The sequence below is a fragment of the Pangasianodon hypophthalmus genome, chromosome 8 (assembly GCF_027358585.1).
Source record: "Pangasianodon hypophthalmus isolate fPanHyp1 chromosome 8, fPanHyp1.pri, whole genome shotgun sequence".
Taxonomy (NCBI): Eukaryota; Metazoa; Chordata; class Actinopteri; order Siluriformes; family Pangasiidae; genus Pangasianodon; species Pangasianodon hypophthalmus.
The window spans coordinates 2,104,791-2,124,254 of record NC_069717.1 but is presented as its reverse complement, the minus strand read 5'-3'; the positions used below and the strand labels follow the sequence as shown (position 1 = coordinate 2,124,254).

The following is a 19,464-nucleotide window of genomic DNA, read 5'->3' as shown; positions in this document are numbered from 1 at the left end:
GAAAAATTCACCTCAGTGCAGCAGTTGCCATCTATCATGCATAAATACGTGTATTAATAGAAACAGGTAAGATTAAGAACTAAAGTGGATCTGTAATCACACCCTGTGAGTCACCTGCCTTCAGCTTGGGCATTTTAAACGCCACATAAATAAGAATTAATCCAGTCTACTGTATTTCGGCCTGTGCCTCATAACCAGCCAATCATATCACGCGAGGGGCGGGGCCTCGTTTAGCTCCTCCTGTCACGACTCACCTGTAGCAAACACCTGGACACACTCTAGAACACACTCACACACACTCGGCTAAACGTCAGCGAGGTGGATTAACGAATTGTACAGTAGAAGTGTGTGTGTTTCCTTCAGTAGAAGTGTGTGTGTGTGTGTGTGTGTGTGTGTGTGTGTGTGTTGAAGTTTAGTTCCTCGCGCTTTTCGGTTACTGTACAAGCTGCGATGAGGCGCGCGCAGCGGACTAAATACCAGCTGCCCCCCTGCTACTATCAGGGATTTCTGGAAAAGAGGTCGTTTAAGGATAAAGTGAGTTTCTTCTCTCATTAATGCATGCAAACTTTTTTTTTTTAGACTAATGTTACTGCTTGATTAAATCAACTTAGATTTTATTTTGTCATTTTGAGGTACTTCTCTAAATTCATACACAGGACACGTGAAGGAGTCCAAATGGGATATAAGATATATATTCATAGTCTATACTGTAAAAAAAAAATACTGTAAAATGTACATTAATTTGCGGGCAGAATCAGTGTACAGAGTAAAACATTTACAGTAAAGTACTGCAATATATTTACTAGGAGTATAAAGGTACACTCTGGACACAACTTCAGTTCTAAGATAATGTTGAATGAAATGTGACTGAAGAGAAATTATGACTGAAAAATATAATTGATTTATTAAATAAAATGTATTTATTTATAAGATATGGTGACAAAGCAAAACAATGTGCATTTGGGTCTGAATAAAACTAAATAAATCAAAAATTGCTACAAACAGAGCAAATATTGTAAACAAAATGTAATACAGGATCACCATATCTTATAAATAAATAAATAAATGTATAAATTCTCCCCAAAATTTTGGTTAAATAAACAAAGTGTCTGAATCAGGGACTTTGAAAATGATCAACTGAAACATAATGAGCTTCGTAGCAGAAAGAGAGCTCCAAAGTCAGCTAAAATGCCCGATTAAAAAAAATAATAATTGACTACATTTGGCTGACGCTTTTCTCCAGAGAGACTTAGAGTTGAGGCAGGAGACACGTGAGCAGGCGAAAGTTAAGGCTTTTTTGCTTGCTGGAATTTGAACTCATGACCTTCTGCACTATAACTTAAAGCCTTAACTACTACTGAGCCACTGCTCAGTTCTTTACTAAAGCAAAGTTTTTACTAGAACATGAACTTAAACTCACAGAGGGTTTGTTTTTACCTGAAACAGTTGCTGAAATAAACGGCACAAAAACAACCTACTAGTTCGCATTGATGTAGACACAAAGAGAATCCTGTACAAACCTAGAAAATAAATACTCTAAATTTATAGCATTCTTTTAACAGTGTACATTAGAATAGAACAGAATGATGTACAGCGTGTCCCAAAAGTCTCCATACGTAGGGGACTGTGTTTGTCAGCAGCACGTCGTTTGTCTCCTCGTCAGTGGATGTTCGTGGACGTCACTTCTCTGTTGATCTTCAACACTTCCAGTCTTTATGAATTTGTTAATAAGTTTGGCAGCAGTGTGGTGTACGATGCGCTCGCCATGTTTCCTGTTAAAGTCCATCGCAACCTTGTGACAGCTTCCCGATCCAGCCGTGAGAATGATTTCAATACCTTCTTCTTTTGTTAAAGGCGTTCGTAAAGGCTATCTGAAAAAATATATATAATATAAACTAAGCATGAAACATTTTGGAAGACATTTTGCTTGAAAGTGTTAATTTCCCCTCTGTATGGAGACACGCTGTATTTCTATATCTTTGATTACAAACAAAAAATCTGGGCTTTTACAGGTGTCCTGTATACTAATTTACTTTTATTCTAAGCTCTTTTATTTAATTCGTTTCTCTTTTATTAGAGAAGCTTTCCTCATGGGTGCGTTCTTTTTACCTGTAATTAGAGAACCCTAACCGTAAAGGAACGACATTCAGGATCACTGTCGTATTTTAAGACATATTTACATTGTTTGAGACTCTTTTTATCTTTTCCTGAAATGCTCTAGAACTCTAAAAGAGTTTAACATAAAAATAAATGAACATAAAGGAGAGATTTGTAATTATAGATAGTCTGAACTATTCTAATCTATTCTAATCTATTCTATAAATATACATTTCTAGTCCACTTTGTACACACAGAGATTAAGAGAAAAGTTTTCAGCCGGACTTCTTTATACACTGCAATGAGTATGTTGTATTATTTACATAATTAATAATTAATGAAATAATTAGGAGTAATTTGTGGTACGTCCTTTATATACGTACAAAGTAGCCAAAATGGAGCGTCAGGAGTACAAGTCCCTGTAAATGAGCCGTCACTATAGCAACAGTAATGTATTAAAATGACTGCATTAATAAAAATCTGTGATTTGCAGTCAACACCTTCTGACCAATCAGAATCCAGAATTCAACAGAGTTGTGGTGTAATTTCTTTTAATTAAAACTCTCTGTATAACTGTGAAGGACTGAGCAGGACGTCTGTCACGTGACACGCCATTGTTTCTCAGGTTTCTGCAGATTTCTTTCCATCCAACGTCATCCAGTGAAAAACAACATGGTAATGAGATTAGATGATTAGATGATTAGATGATTAGATGATAGTCTCTGGACCACACACCCACATGCCAACTCACATCTTCATCAATGAGACATTTCTTGTTATGTAAAAAATCTGATTTGTTTTGATCCTCAGTGATGGAATGAGCTTCCTCGTTCAGCTCAAATTTCTTCCTCAGAACTTGAATGACTTACCAGACAACATCTCGGTCAGCGCATCTGAACCGTTGTGAGAAATTTGGACATTTGGTACACTGTAAAAAGGTTTCCTGTAGGTTTTACAGTAAAGCATTTGTAATTAAGTTGCCCGTAAGCTGCAGCTATAAAACTCTTACTGTAAGTCGCTGTAATTTTACAGTTTGATGGAACTGTAATACTGATGTGAAAGGCTGTAAAATGCTGTTGTTTTATAGTAGTGTCAAGTTAATTCCTATTGTAAATGCACTGTAAATGTTACAGTAATAATCTTAACAATAGTCACATAAAAAAGTGGTGTAGTTGTATTTCAACTTTGAGTGTTAAAATTATTTTGACAATTTTAGCCACTTTAGCACTCATCCCAACCTACAATATACAGTATTTATCACTGTTTTAGAAACTTCAGTCATTAGACACTTATTATCCAGCAAGCTTTTTCTTTTCATGGCAGTTTGTGTACAAGTTAAAATGCAGGTATCAGAATGAAACCAATAACTGGGTCGTATGGAACCCAATGAGGATTTTGAAGAATTTATTATATTTTTGGTAAAGAAGAAATTTTAGTATGTCTCTGACTTCATTACTGGGGTTACAGGTGTTATAGGCCAGCGCAAGATGATACCTGACTCAACTTCATTGCCAAATGGTGCAATAAACTCTGTCGCCCTACTCCAAGTCCACACTTTGGTGATGTAGACAAAGATTTTTTTTTTAAAAATGCATCAAGGATATAGAATCAGTTTACCGTAGGCAGCATTTGTTGTTGTAACGGTAAACTAGAAATGCCCAGTGGACCATGAAAGGGGTTTTCCTGCATTAACACACCTGATAGAGCTCATAATAAGGGTGTAAACATTTGCGTGTACTTATGGGGCAGATACTCTGGACTTTGCTCTCGTTCTTTTCTTCACTGGGGTGGAGCAGCAGTCAGATGATTTATGCTGGTGTGACATGAATGTAGAGTGAACATAGTGGTAATGTTAGCCAGCTAGTTAGTTTACTGTTTGTGTCTGTAAATGACAAATGACATTACTTAATGATTAGTAGTTACTCTATTTTGGTTTTGAAGTGAAAGCCTGCAGTCCCTCCTTATTATTATTTTTTCTCAATTACAATTCACAATTCCAAGATTCACAGATTCACAGTTTGAAACCTCAACTTCATGAACCTGATGTGAAAATCTGGGAAGATAATTGTTTGTGATGGTCGGAAGACACAAACTGGCTTCAAAATCATCACAATTAACCTAATGAAGGAATAAAATAATAGGCTGTGTGTCACTTTCACTATATGTTGGCTATGAGGCCCTGTAAGGGCAAGTCACAGTTAGTTATACAGTGGACATAAAAAAATCTATTCACCCCTGTTAATACTGCAGGTTGCTGTGATGTAAAAAAAAAAAAAAAAAAAAAAAAGAAGAAGAAAGAAAGAAAGAAACCAAGAAATCATATCAGATCTTTTACCACCTTTAATGTGATATAGCAAGATTTTCTTGAAATGGTCTGATGAACTTTTCTGGCATAATTCTAAAAGATATGTTTGGCGCAAAAACAAGATAGTTTATCACCCAAAGAACATACCCACAGTGAAGCATGGTGGTGGCAGCATCATGCAATGAGGCTGCTTTTCTTCAGCTTGGACTGGGGATTTAGTCAGGACAGAAGGAATTATAGATAGCTCCAAATACTAATCTATTTTGGCACAAAACCTGCAGGCCTCTGCTAGGCCTCTGTTAGACAGCTGAAGAAAAAACACAAACTCCAGATGAATGGCTTCAGAAGAAGATGGGAGTTTTGGGATGGTCCAGTCAGAGCCCATATCTATATCCTATTAAAAACCTGTGGAATGACTTGAAGAAGGCTGAACACAGGATATTGTCTGGCAATTTGATAGATCTGGAGCATTTTTGCAAGGAAGAGTGGAATAAAATTGCCAAATGAAGATGTGCTGAGTTGGTAGACTCTCACCCAAAGTCTGCCGCGTGCTGCATTACACGCCAAAGGTGCTTTAACAAAGTATTAGTTAAGAGGTGTGCATACTTATGCAACTAAATTATTATCCTATTTGTTTTTTACTTGAATTTTGTTGGTTGATATATCACATTTAAAAGGAGGAAAAATATCTGACATAACTTCTCTTGGTTTCAGTTTTTACATCACAAAAACCTGCTATTTTAAAAGGGTGTGTAAACTTTTTAACTCCACTGTACCTGCTGTCTGTACTACACAGAGACACAGTACATGCACAATGTCTGAGTTGTGTCTTGAGGTTCCTCCTGTATGTCACACCACCTGCAAAGCAGAATAGAGCAAAAACAGCGACAAACAGCTTATGATTTTTTTTTCAGGGCTATTGTTTAACCAAAAGACTCATCTGAGTTCCTCTTAACAAAGTGACTGATGTCTCTAACAGCAGAGAGTCACGTCACATAGTGTCACAAAACATCCAAGAGAACTGGTTTAACAATCAAACGCCCCTCACAGAGACACAGCATACACACACACACACACACACACACACACACACCCTTTACCCACATGCTCACACAAACCTGCTTCTCCTGTTGAAATAAAAGTGAGAAGTCATACGTGGAATTTGTTTGTGTATTTAACAGGTGGATGAAATTGAGCTTCCCTGTATGAACGCTTGACTTCCAATAATTCAGGCTGTTTAGCATTGTGTTTAGCGTTGCGGTTCCCTGGTTAACGGAGAAAGTCCCATAGCTTTTCATCCATATTGTATCACGGTGTTGCCAGGTCTGCTTTTTTTTTTCACAGAATTGAAATGATGTTAGATGGAACCTTGCAATCTTAGGGGGAAAAAGATTTTTTTTTCTACCACCTTAAATCAGACATATTTAAACACTTTCCACTTCTCAGTTTTGTTTTTCCAGAACTTGGGATTTAACACTTTGTCGTAAGCCTGTTGAACCTTTTCCAGCCTTGGTTAAAAAGTACCAATTTTCAGTGTCAGTTAATATCAGAGAGTTTAAAACACTCATGTGCTCATGTGCTATTTGTATTATAAGAAAAAAACTCTTTGGACCTATTTTTGAGTATATTCCACAACCTGCAATCCCTTCACTCCGTACAGTTCAGCCTTAAACGATTCTTCAGTTTGTCCCTGTAGAGAAACACTCAAAGGTTAAAGTAAATCCTTAGGAAGCTAAGAATCTTTAACTGTTCAGACAAACCAGTTTTTGTGGCTCTCTTGAACAGTGAACACTGCATCTCTGAAGCTGAAGCTCTCACGCTGCATGACCATCCAAAGCTGAATGTCACTGATAGTCATCTCAGTCTGAAAAGTGATAAGTTGACAATCAGGCAGTGCTCAGTTGGCTCAGTTTGCTCAGTTTTGAAACTCAGAGGTGAAACTTTAAAAGAAAATCAGAGACCAGAAATATGGACACAGCAGACACTGTTGCTACTGCTCAGTTAGTGCCACTACTATTATCTGGGTGTTTTTGTGATCTTTATTTTTCTTTCACACTCGGGAAACAAGCCGGTTCCTTGCCGTGCACATCCGATTCATCATCCGATTCACTCGCAGTTTAGACACAATTATAAAAATTCTTGGCAATGGCAAAAATAAAAATGAAAAGCGTTCCAAAATCATAGAGTGTTAGCCTGGCTTTTGACATGCTAATTGTCCAACTTTGTGTTTAAAATTTTATCTAAATCATCGTCATGCACATGGATGCTCTCCATGTGTAATAGTACAAGACCAGTTTAGTGAAATAAATGTTCAGGTGTTCTGAACTTTTTTTTTTTGTTTTTTTTTATCATTTTGATAAAAACGTGTTATATGATGTCACTTTGTGAATGTTAACACTACATTTGGCATGAAATCTCTGAGCCACATATTTGTGGTTTATTGCCAGGACTGACACAGAAGCAGGATGCCTCGAGTTTTGAAACAAGTCCAACAAGAAAGTGTGTCAGTGATTTGTGGTGTCCCAGGAATGTTTCTCTTACATGCAGTATGATGCTAAGTGATTCTGTAGGAATTAAAAACATTCACAATAAACTCGTTCATGGTTCAGCTTTTCAGCAGAGAGGAATAGGGAACCTTTTGAACCTTTTATCTACAACCTTTTCCTTCATTCCTCTCATTCCTCAAACCTGTTTGGCCGTTTCAGCTGCTAATTATTCTTACATGTCAGCAGCTGAACGTGATGTAGTAACCAAACAGGAAAAAAAACACATCCATGTCGCAACAGTTTGGTAGAACATGACTTCAGATGAGAGACAAAAGCAGAAGTGTTGTGTTTACTTTTACAAAAAAAAAAAAAAGATTATATCAAAAATTAAAATGATCAGTAAATGAAACTAAATAAATAAAATTTATAGCTTGTTGTAAATATTCAGGACAAAAAATGTAATGTAATGCCATTTTATTCAGCAAATAAAAAAATTAGATCACAAATTGCCAGAAATGGCAAAAAAGTGGTGGGAACAAACTTTTTCATAAAACTAATTTCCCCAGAGTTAGTAATCTTTAATAATGAAGTAATAAAGTCAAACATTTACATCATCTTTTTATGTCAAAATAGAGCTTTAAAAGTTGAAAAAATTGCAGACATCAAATGCTTTTTTAGCCTCCTGACCAATCAGGTCGCAAGTTGGGGTGAGTCAACATGGAGGACAAAGTGCCGGTGAAAAACAGGTGTTGTTAGTGAGCAGTTATGAGGAGATTTATGATATATTGCAATTATTCCAATGGCTCACATTCTCTTGATTTTCATCACTGCATTATTCATAATAATAAATCTAACTAGCTAGGCTTGTTAGCTAGCTGATACTAACTATGTTGTTATGGATACAGTGTGCACTTTTTTCCTAGCAGCACAAACATTCATGTGAATGTGAAAAGCACTGTAAATAGTCATAATGCTACACTATATACACACACACACATACACTCCTACTTGTGTTAAGGTGCCAAGGACATTAATGTTTTTGTGTTTTTGTTATTAGGTTGGTCGCAGGCTTTGGGCTGCATTGTGTGGGAACGCTCTGTTCTTCTACAACGACAGCAAGGACAATCATGTAGGTTCATTTTTTTTTTTTTTACATTGTGTTCCTAAGGTTTTTATGCACGCTAACGGGTTTTACTCACATTTGTCTGTGTGTGATAACAGTATGTGGAAAAGCAGGATCTGTCAACCTTTATCTCTCTGACTGATGACTTCACTCTCGATCGGAAACTTGACTCAGCGAGACTCCATCTGCGCTTAAAAGACGATGACATCTACCTCACGGTAATCATTAATCACATATGTATTTCTTTAGCTCACATTCTCTGTTACACTGTTTATTATTATTATAATTATGAAGTCAAAGTTACAATGTTGGGATAACTACAGTTAGGATAATTATTCAGAAACTCATCATTACCTGGCAGAGAACAACAGCAATCAGGGCGTCTCAACGACACCTTTTAAACAGCTTTTGCAATTAAAGACAACCTGTAATCAAAATCAACCTTTTTTTAACTTCTTAATTTGTTCCACTAGTCGTATTGTACTTGAATCATCAATATCAATCACAGAAAAGATCAAATTCTCTCCATAAATGTTGAATAAAACCTATAGGTTATTTGACACCTGAACATATTTCAATCAGAAATGTGTCACATTACAGAAGAAAAAGGTGTTGATTCATTATGTTAAAAAAAAAAAAAAAAGATACTAACCAACTTGCACCAATTAAATGTTTTCACAGAGTATTTTGGTGTTGCATTAAAACTGTGAAAACATTTAATTGGTGCATCCGTAAGTGAAAATGAAGCTGTATTTCTACATCATTCTGATCAACTACTGAAGCCTGAAGAGTAATTCCTCTTAACAAATCTGCTTAGGAATTTTATCGTTCTCTGAAAAATGGTGGATGTAATCAGATACCTTGATTTACTAAGAACCAAACAGGAAGCTGTAATCAAATAGTGATGCGTTTACAGCTGTCGTACTGTACAGTTATCACACTGTTCATTTTCCATATCATTCCAAACTTAATGCCTGATATCCAGTAATTAATTTCAGTGTTTTATTGTTAATGTTAATGTTTTAGGCTCCAAGTCTAGAAGCCCGTGAGCTGTGGAAAGGCTTCATCTTATCCGTGGCTAAGGTCAGTAAGGCTTTTCATAGACAGTCATGCAGTTTTGGGTTACAATATTCTTTTGTTCTACTCTTCTACTGTTGACGATATGCCAGCACAGGTTCAGACTCCTCCTCTTATTCCCCAGTATGCCAGCATTCACACTTCTTATTGCCAGCACGGGAACAAACTCCTCTTCTTATTGGCTGAAATGCTAGCATAGGCTCAAACTCCTCTTCTTATTGGCCTAAGTTCAGACTCTTCATCTTACTGGCAAATATACCACTTCAAATTTTTGCTCTTCGATGATTGGTCAGCGTAAGTTCAGACTCTTTATCTTATTGGCCACTAAGCCAGAGTGACCTCAGACTCTTCCTTTCTTATGTCACAATAGCTTGAGGTTCCTGATCCTATTGGCCAACAGGCAGTCATGAGTTCAGACTCCTCTCATTGGCTGATATACCAGTTTAAGTTCAGGTCCCTGCTATTACTGGCCTGTATGCCAGACTGAGTTTAGTCCTCTCCATTTATTGGGTGATATCACAGATCCTCCTCTCCTCGTCCAGGCTCCTGCCCTTATTGGCTGATATGCCACTGGAAGTTCAGACTCCTGTCATTATTGCACAATAGGCTAATATATTTTCAGAATTATAATTGTAATATATTTACAGAATCTTGCCCTTATTGGCCAATATTCCAGCACAAGTTTAGACTGTTGTCCGTAATGGCTTAACCGTTAGTGACACCTCCTGTCTCTTCTACTGTTGTCGCTGTTGGATAAATAAACTTTTACCTAAAATGAGTAAAAGTAAAAAAAAAACAACCAAATCTCTCAAGTGGCACAGTGGTCAGAGAGCCTGATTTATTAAAGGTTTGTGTGTGTAAAAACAATCTTGATAATGTCCATAAAATCTCACCATCTGATTTATTAAGAGCACTTCCCATTATTTGTTGCACATTTGCCCTAATGTGCCCTAATGAGAAAGTTTATTGAATGAAGCCTCAGTAAAATAATCAGAATGTTGCTCAAAATTCTGACTTATTATTACAGTGGTACTTGGTGTTTGTTAGATTTGGTGTTCGTGTTAGATATTCACTGCACATTCACACATCGGCTGCTAACAGCATTTAAACAGAGCCTGTCAAAAAATGTTCTTTCATTCACACGTACATAACACAAAGTGCATAGCAAATTTCATTTTTCCTTTTCCTGTGTGAATTCCAAACTGCATTCTTCTCCAGTTGAGTATTTTGTACCACTTCACTACATGACCTTATTTACAAGCACAAAAATCGTTGTCATTTCCTTTAACTGTAACTTACACTTTCTAACTCAGACTTCTTTCTGAGGTTTCTGGTCAGTGCCAATTTACTGTAAACATGTGGTTTTGTTTTGCCACCATCATTAAATGATGAAACATGCCACGCTCTGAGAGGGGGAATTTCTGACTTACAAGGTGAAATAAAAATGTTAAAAATAACTGGTGTTTGTAAATCTGAACAAAAAAAAAGTTTTTGTTGATGTAAGTTTCCACTCTAGTTCCACTGGTCTTGTTTATCATCACTGAAGAACTGAAGAGAAGATAGACTGGGAATGCAGGTTAATTACAGATGTTTATGTCTCACAGCTGGAAGTGCCTACCTCCCTCAACCTGCTGCCTGGTCAGATTCACATGCTAAAAGAAGCCGTGGAAAAAGAGACTGAGAGACGCAAAGACATCGCTGAAAAAGATGCAGTACCTAAGACAGAACCTGACAATTACGTGTCCCTACAGCCCGAAATGCCAGTGTAAGTTCAGTCTCCTCCTTTTATTGATTAATATACCGGCATGAGTTCACACTCCTCTTTTTATTGATTAATATACCAGCATGAGTTCACACTCCTCTTTTTATTGATTAATATACCGGCATGAGTTCACACTCCTCCTTTTATTGATTAATATACCAGCATGAGTTCACACTCCTCTTTTTATTGATTAATATACCGGCATGAGTTCACACTCCTCCTTTTATTGATTAATATACCGGCATGAGTTCACACTCCTCCTTTTATTGATTAATATACCGGCATGAGTTCACACTCCTCCTTTTATTGATCAATATACCGGCATGAATTCACACTCCTCCTTTTATTGATTAATATACCGGCATGAGTTCACACTCCTCCTTTTATTGATCAATATACCGGCATGAGTTCACACTCCTCCTTTTATTGATTAATATACCGGCATGAGTTCACACTCCTCCTTTTATTGATTAATATACCAGCATGAGTTCACACTCCTCCTTTTATTGATTAATATACCGGCATGAGTTCACACTCCTCCTTTTATTGATTAATATACCAGCATGAGTTCACACTCCTCTTTTTATTGATTAATATACCAGCATGAGTTCACACTCCTCCTTTTATTGATTAATATACCAGCATGAGTTCACACTCCTCCTTTTATTGATTAATATACCAGCATGAGTTCACACTCCTCCTTTTATTGATTAATATACCGGCATGAGTTCACACTCCTCCTTTTATTGATTAATATACCGGCATGAGTTCACACTCCTCTTTTTATTGATTAATATACCGGCATGAGTTCACACTCCTCCTTTTATTGATCAATATACCGGCATGAATTCACACTCCTCCTTTTATTGATCAATATACCGGCATGAGTTCACACTCCTCCTTTTATTGATTAATATACCGGCATGAATTCACACTCCTCCTTTTATTGATCAATATACCGGCATGAGTTCACACTCCTCCTTTTATTGATTAATATACCAGCATGAGTTCACACTCCTCCTTTTATTGATTAATATACCAGCATGATTTCACACTCCTCCTTTTATTGATTAATATACCGGCATGAGTTCACACTCCTCCTTTTATTGATTAATATACCGGCATGAGTTCACACTCCTCCTTTTATTGATTAATATACCAGCATGAGTTCACATTCCTCTTTTTACTGATTAATATACTAGTGTAGTTTCTAATTGGACAGTATGTCAGCGTAAGTTCGGACTCCTCCTTTCATATGTCACAGTAGGTTGATGTTCCGCTGCTTATTGAACATATGCTAACAGGAATTCAGGCTCTTTCTCTTATTGGCTGATATCCCAGTGTAAGTCCATGTCCCCGTTATTACTGGCCAATATTCCAAACTGAATTTGGTCCTCTCTCCTCACTGGTAAATATGCCAGATTGAGGCTCCTGTAGGCATTAGCCGTTATGACAAAATCAATTCAGGCTCCTCCTATTCTCCATTATGCTAGCATAAGTTCAGACTCACGTTCTTAATGTCCCATATGTCACATAGATCACACACTCGTCCGTATTGGCTGATATGCTAGTGTATGATCAGACTCCTGTTATGATTGGCTCATATTCTAGATATTGGTTCAGGCTCGTGTGATTATTATTGACCAATATATCAGCACAAGTTTAGACCTTTGTTCTATATCCAAGACTAAGTTCAGAGTTTGTCCTTATTGGCCAGTATGCCAGAGTGCAAGAGTTCAGACTCCTCAGTTGATGAGACGGTTGATTCAGACTCCTGTCTTTACTTTATGATATGCCGATGTAAGTTCAGATTCCTGCATGGATAGCCCAAGGAACTATTCCTTGAAGAGCTGACACCAATACATAAACCACTGAAATGCTGATGTTCAGACTCTTGATCTTCTTGGCTGATATAAGTACAGACTCCTGGCCAGTAAAAGACTTTGTAGATATATAAGTTTCCTTGCATCTATTGACTTATATTGCAGCATAAATTATAGACCAGTATGCTTGTTTTATGCCATATAATCTGTGTTTCCATGACAAGTAGATGTGAATTTAGTTTACCCTTTACCTACGACGTTAAGAGTGTTGTAAATTGAATTTATCACATTGTGTGTGTTCTGTAGGTGCTTTCACAGGGTGTTCCGAGATGATGCCGAGACCCTTTTGGAAAAGCACAAAGGAAAAGGAAACTTGCTGCTCAGACCCAGCCGAGATGGAAACTCTTTTGCTGTTACTACTCGGCAGGACTTCAACGGGTAACACACACACACACACACACACACACACACACACAGAGGCATGTTTGTGTATGTTTAGGCCTACCACATGCACGCATGCACAAACACACAAACACAGTTGCCTGTATACTCACACACATGAACCTGGAATTTAAAGATTTTAAAAAGACTTTACAAAAAACAGTTGTTATGTTTTAAATAAATCCATAACAGGTATCAAAACATAACAAAAATACATAACAGGTATCATCCAGACAGATAGGTTTGCAATATAAGGTGTGTTATGTGGATGTGTCTTCATTCCCTTTGGCTATTATTGGTGTTGATGCTATACCTTGTGATGAATAACACTGAAATCATTGAAACGTTGGAATGTCTCATCTCTCTTTCTGTTTCCTTATTCCCTTGCTGAACAGGTCAGTTTTCCGACATTACCGAGTTACACGGATCCCTGAGGGAGGATTTGCCATTGCTATTGACAAACCAGTGAGTACGAAACTGTTAGAAAGTACAGCTCAGAACATTCTGTTACAGTCAAATGACTATAAAACCTTTTAAAAATCAGATGTACTGTATATAGTGCAATATATAGTGCTCAGTTTGACTGACTATAGCAAAGATTTATCACATTTTCACTCACAGAGTCAGTTTACATTGGTTTCATACTTAACACAGTTATTTTGTTGCCACAACATTTAATGTGGAGGTACTTTCCAGTACAAGGAAGTAATGCGTCTGAGTGTCTCTGGGAAATCTATCATAAAGTTGATTAATGATCAGTCAAGAATTTAGATAACACACATTCCTGTGTGTGTGTGGATTGTGTGTGAGTAATTGCTGGGTTACCACTTTTATAAAGCTGTTATAATTTACATTTATTATAACCCATGCAAACTGAGATAAGTGCCTAAAGTAATGTTAAGATTTTTTCCAGTAGATAAGTGAACTTTATTGTTGTTATGCAATACAGGTTTGCATAATGTAAAAGGTTTGTGGTCAAACGTGGATGTAAGATAGAGATTGAGCTCTGAAATATTCGATATAAAACAGAAAGTGGATGTGGTAAATTTACAATACAATAACCAGCTGAGGCAAAGACTCACTGCGCTGTTTAATGCTCGATTCGGATTGGTCAGAAGGTGTGGATTAATCTTCTATAACAGCAGTTCTGACAGTAGCGCAGCCGCAAATCACAGGTTTATATTAATGCACTTGATCTAATACGGTATCCTTTCTATAATAACTATTTATACGAAGGACGAGTCACATAAACGAATTAAAAATGTTCCTTTGTATTTTTAAAATGTTAGCAGTGGCATATTGCTGTGGTATGCTTCATCACACCACTTTGTCGTTGATTATTTTCCTATAACAGAAGTTCCTGCTGTGTTTTATTCCTTACATATATAATTAACACATACTATGTAGCCCTTAACTTGCAGCTTTATTGATCAGTGTGTTTTCTGAGAGCATTAAAAAAGCATCAAACACTGCACTCATTTGTTCCAGATTCCTTGCCCCACACTCCATGATGTGATAAACTATCTGATGGAGAAGACTGGAGGAGTTTTCAAGCCCTTGATTCTGGAGCAGACATACGAAAAAAACATCGGTAAGAAGCTCACATAAAAGTATAGTAACGAGAAGTAAGTGTCTAATCGAATGAATAAAGAAATGGCAAGAGGGTTGCGACCAAGCTAACAGTTTAACGTTTGCAGAAGGTTTTCTGAACGTTATGGTTCTGGAGACATCTAGAATTTTCCGTTAAATTGTCTGGAACATTTTTATATAATGTTTCTGAATGTTTCTGCAATGTTGTAGGAACGTTCACACAAGCATTTTCCATGTCAGAGTTTGTCTAAATGGGAACATTGTAATGGGGAAACATGATAGCCACACATTCTTATAAGCACTCGGCAAAATAGTCAGACAAATCTAATCTAATCTGACTTTAATCTTGTGCTTGTGATTGATAGGGAGCATGTTTATAACTCTTTGTCTGCATAGTTTCATCTATATAGTCTAACTGACTTACAGTAGAACTGCCGTCCTCATCAATACACAGTCAGAAGTCATGACTAATGAAAGAATTTTGATTAGTTTCTCGAGAGGGAAGCATTCCCAGCGTTTGGGAATATCAGCACGTTTCCTTCAAACAACACACCCATACCTGTGATGGCTCGCCCTTTTTTGCAGCCTGTATAAAAAAATCTCATAAACTGACCTCTGTGAAGTAGGTTTATGGCAGCTGGATATCCAATATAATGTTATAAGAGAGATATGAACGCACATAAATCTGTGTTCAGCCCATCTCTTTCCGAGAACTGTGTTTAGCAGATTAGTGTGACTGATATGTTTGTGTGTGCGTGAGAATCTCAATATGTGCTCAGTGAAGCAGTTATTGATTTACTTGATATCTGGGAATCAGAAAGGAACAGGATTGCACACACCTGATCTGATCTGATCTGATACTTATTACTGATATCAGACTAACAGTCGTCTAAAAAAAAAAACACTAGTTTGGTTACAGATTTGAAATATTTTCAATATGTCACTGATGTATTTTTCTATCATGAGCATGTGTAATGCGTGTGCCATCTAAATGTGACAGAGAGAGAAAAGGTAGAGAGAAAGTGAGTGAGGTTGAAACAGTAAAATGAATTAATCTAATATCCATATAGATGAATAATAATAATAATAGATCAGAGGATGCTAGCTAACCTGGCCAATGGTTTTGTTATCCAATATAATTAGCCTAATGTTAGCTAGTTTGCTTGCAACCTTGGGTATACCGCTTTACATGATATAAAAAAAACTTAACATTAATGGTTTCTTGACACTGTACCTGTTCGTTGATCTCCACGTGGGGATCTTCTCACTGCTGTCCTGCTTCAATGTGTGTGTGTGTGTGTGTTGTGAGTGTGCTCAGTAATACCTCAGCTTCTCCTGTAATCCACAATGTATCATTTTTTTCTTTTAGAGTATGTAGAGGACAATAAGGAGAATGGAGAGAAGAATGTGCGCTATGCATCTAGCAGCCCTGTGCCCCATAAAAAACCCCCCAAACCAGGTACTACACATGTTCTTATAACACACACACACACACACACACTGTACATATGTATATATACACAGAAAGCACAAATACAAGCATTATCATTATAACATTAATAATAACATTAACCTCATCCTTTAGTTCCAAGGCAGAAATATCAGAAAAATGAAAGCATCTACCTAAACTCCTCCGGTCAGTCCCTCTCTTCTTTGTTTTCCTCTCATCTCATTGTGCCAAGTGTGTAAAGTGTGAGTAAAGTGTGTGTGTGTGTGTGTGTGTGTTTCAGATGAGGAAGAGGACCCTGTTGATGAAAGTCCAGCAATTCCTCCTCGGGCCCCAGGTAAAGAATGTGCTTCTTTTCTCGGGTAGAGCTTCTGTCTTTACGCTCAAATATCTATTCAAGAAAGCAAATATTGGCTTATGGAGAAATAAAGATTTAGCACACCACTGCTAACACTCATAAAAACAGCATTAAGAAGGAAATAAAAACAGAAATCAAATATGATAGACAGATAAAAGAAAGTATTCATAAAGATGAATAATAATATGGCAGAGAATATTTGGAGAAAATTGAACTGAAATTAGAGAGCATGATATCTAGGACATCTAGCAATGATATCTTAGCAGCAAACTTAGTTACAGTTTAATAATAATTAGCTTAATGTTAGTTTTGTTGTGTAAAAGATAGTATCAGCTTGGTTTTCTCGCAAGCTAGCTAACTTTAGGTAACCGATTGTGATGATATGGGGTCATAAGGTCACATTTAGCTTGAATTTAGCTTGTTGTTGCCTAAGGTCACTCTGTAAAGTCAGGTTGAGACAAATTCAGAGGAGAATACAGAAAAAGATATATGATAATGAGAAACGTTGTTGTGTGTTTGCAGTGAAACCTTTGGTGCAGCAGACGTCTATGCCTGACCTGCTGATAGGTCCAAGTAGGTGACCTGACTCTTACTTTTTTATTATCATTGCATTATACTGTAGATGTAAAGATTTATATCAGCAATAATGATGATAATACAGAGAATAAAACGCTGTGTGTTCAAATATGACATAAGTGTAGAGTTCAGGAGCGGAACGTACCCATAAAGCATTGGCTAGTTAGCAATATACCAATGAATCACTTCAACTACATTGTGTTTGTTGTCACTAGCTAATTAGCATGCTAGTTAGGAAAACAGACTATACAAAAGAGCCAATGAAACTGTTACTATCTGTTCTTGATTTTAAAAAATCTGCTTCAGAAAGAAAAAGTTGTATGTTGATGAAATCTTTGTTGCAGACGGCGCTTTGCTTCCACCAGCCAGGTACCAACACCATGCCTCATTGACCTCCGAACCAAACCCAAAACCTCCAGGACCTCCAGGACCTCCAGGACGTGCCGCAGAAAGTCTTTCTGACAGTAAGGATCAACTTGTTTATTTAGAACAGAGAATGGGCATGTGTGTGACTATCCATGACTTTCAGAACTATTAAAGGGGCAGTATGTAATATTTAAGGCCTGCTGCTGTATATGTGGTGCTGCAATTACAAAACATTGACGTGCTTTTCTCCATTCTCTCATCGGACGCCCCTCACCTCCTGTGTTGAAACTCCCTTGTGTGTTGCCTTATAAAGAAAAAGATCAGCTGGGGGTGGAGCTCATTTCAGGGCCAGAAAAATGTAAACAGAAACCTGTAGTGTGATCCACTGATTGGCGATATCACAAACCCCAATTTATTAAAGTAGCTTTGAAATTAGAGGATTTGTACAGGTCCAGAAACACTTTTAAACAATTTTAAAGATTACAAACAGCATCTTTAAATGATTTTTATCAGACTCCCTTTCTTTTAATCCTACTTTAGACCTTCAGGGAAAGGAAAGTCTGCTGTTTTTTTTGTTTTTTTTCACATGACTCCCTTTTTTAGAGATAGAAAACTTACAATATTAAAAACTAAACAAGAAATTTCTTCTTAGTATAATTAAAAGGACCTTAAAATGAAATGAGATTTTTCATTTTTATTTATCTTTAATCATTTTTTATGCATTTAAAACAGATTTGCACATACCGTGATTCATTCAGCAGACGCGAAGCATTTGATTTGTAGTATTACTGCACTGTTAATTTAAAAAATAAATTACAAAACCCTGCAAATAATTTAATAAATTATCACATTATTCACAATAATGTTACTTTGCATTACTCACTATATGAATATTCATGATTTTATTACATTTTATTACGTTTATTTGATTATATTAGTTTTTGCATTTTAATTTAAATTATTGTTTATTATTTTAGACAAATTTTAGGTTTTTACATCATAATAATTAATAAATAAAGTATTTGTAGTATAAGACCAGTTATTCCATTTTATGCGTTATTATATTTTTGGTCTTTGCATCATGTCATGTTAAGAAATTCCCTGTCTATGATGTAAATTATTATATTTGCAGTCTTTATTTAAGTCTCAATTAAAAATTGAGTGATTGAGAACAGAAAATGGAGCTAAATCACAGGGGTTTTTTTTTTGAAAAGTTATTAATTGTCTTGTTTTTGCTTCTACACAGGTTTAAATGAAGAACTAAAGCAAAAGTTGAAAATGAGACTTGTTTCAGATTGACCTCTGACCCCTGGCCAACCAGCTTGTCTAAAAAATGAGTGAAGGAATAAAAAAACAAATGAAGGAGCCGTTCAGTGAAAATCTCTGCAAAATTGAGCCATTTTTCTCCAGTGTAATATATTCCTCCATTCACAACCAAAATGTACGTTTGGAAGAGACTAATGACCTGTGAGAGTGTGTGTGTGTGTGTGTGTGTGTGTTGTCCAGCTGGCTGGATGCTTGTGAAGCATCTTGAAGATGAACAGCTTATTGATCCTGTGCTGTAGTTGTTACCATCACTCAAGTGTAAATCAGGAAGTAACAGGATGTAAAAGCGTGTACTTGCCACTTTACCGTCTGTGTCTGACATCCGTTCTGACAGTAAATCAGTGTATAGCATTTTTGCTAATCAAAATCTAATTTTCTGTATAGCATTATTGCTAATGTTTTTCTCTTGCATTTGATGTCTTCTTTATAACCTAGTTCCTAATTTATAACCAGTATTCTAATTTAGAGTAAATATATATTTTTTAATTTTCAGTAAATAATCTTTATCAGCTTCTTCATGACTACAGCGACTAATCATTTGGTTGTATTTGTAATAGATGGTGTAATACATTAAGCGCAATAAAGCACAACAGGATTCTTTAAAATGCAAAGAATTTCTATCTTTGCTCTTATACTGATTTCTATGAGAAGCACAATAAATGCAAATAAATAACTATATCAAACAGA

At 36.5% G+C, this 19,464-nt stretch overlaps 1 protein-coding gene across 1 annotated transcript; it reads left to right on the top strand.

Moving 5' to 3' along the window:
- Window positions 1-308: 308 nt before the first annotated feature.
- Window positions 309-19,464, top strand: stap2b (signal transducing adaptor family member 2b). The gene is made up of 14 exons (XM_034306871.2): window positions 309-534; window positions 7,946-8,017; window positions 8,110-8,229; window positions 9,038-9,094; window positions 10,693-10,853; window positions 12,980-13,111; window positions 13,510-13,579; window positions 14,603-14,705; window positions 16,074-16,163; window positions 16,290-16,340; window positions 16,435-16,488; window positions 17,032-17,082; window positions 17,430-17,549; window positions 18,698-19,464. The coding sequence occupies exons 1-14, from the start codon at window positions 451-453 to the stop codon at window positions 18,748-18,750; spliced, it is 1,218 nt and encodes a 405-aa protein (XP_034162762.2). The 5' UTR covers window positions 309-450; the 3' UTR covers window positions 18,751-19,464.

Bases quoted from the DNA above. Each gene is read 5' to 3' on its own strand.
- stap2b (XM_034306871.2), top strand. From the start codon at position 451: ATGAGGCGCGCGCAGCGGACTAAATACCAGCTGCCCCCCTGCTACTAT. The intron at 10,854-12,979 runs GTAAGTTCAGTC...TGTGTTCTGTAG, and splicing joins CTACAGCCCGAAATGCCAGT to GTGCTTTCACAGGGTGTTCC. The intron at 17,550-18,697 runs GTAAGGATCAAC...GCTTCTACACAG, and splicing joins CGCAGAAAGTCTTTCTGACA to GTTTAAATGAAGAACTAAAG.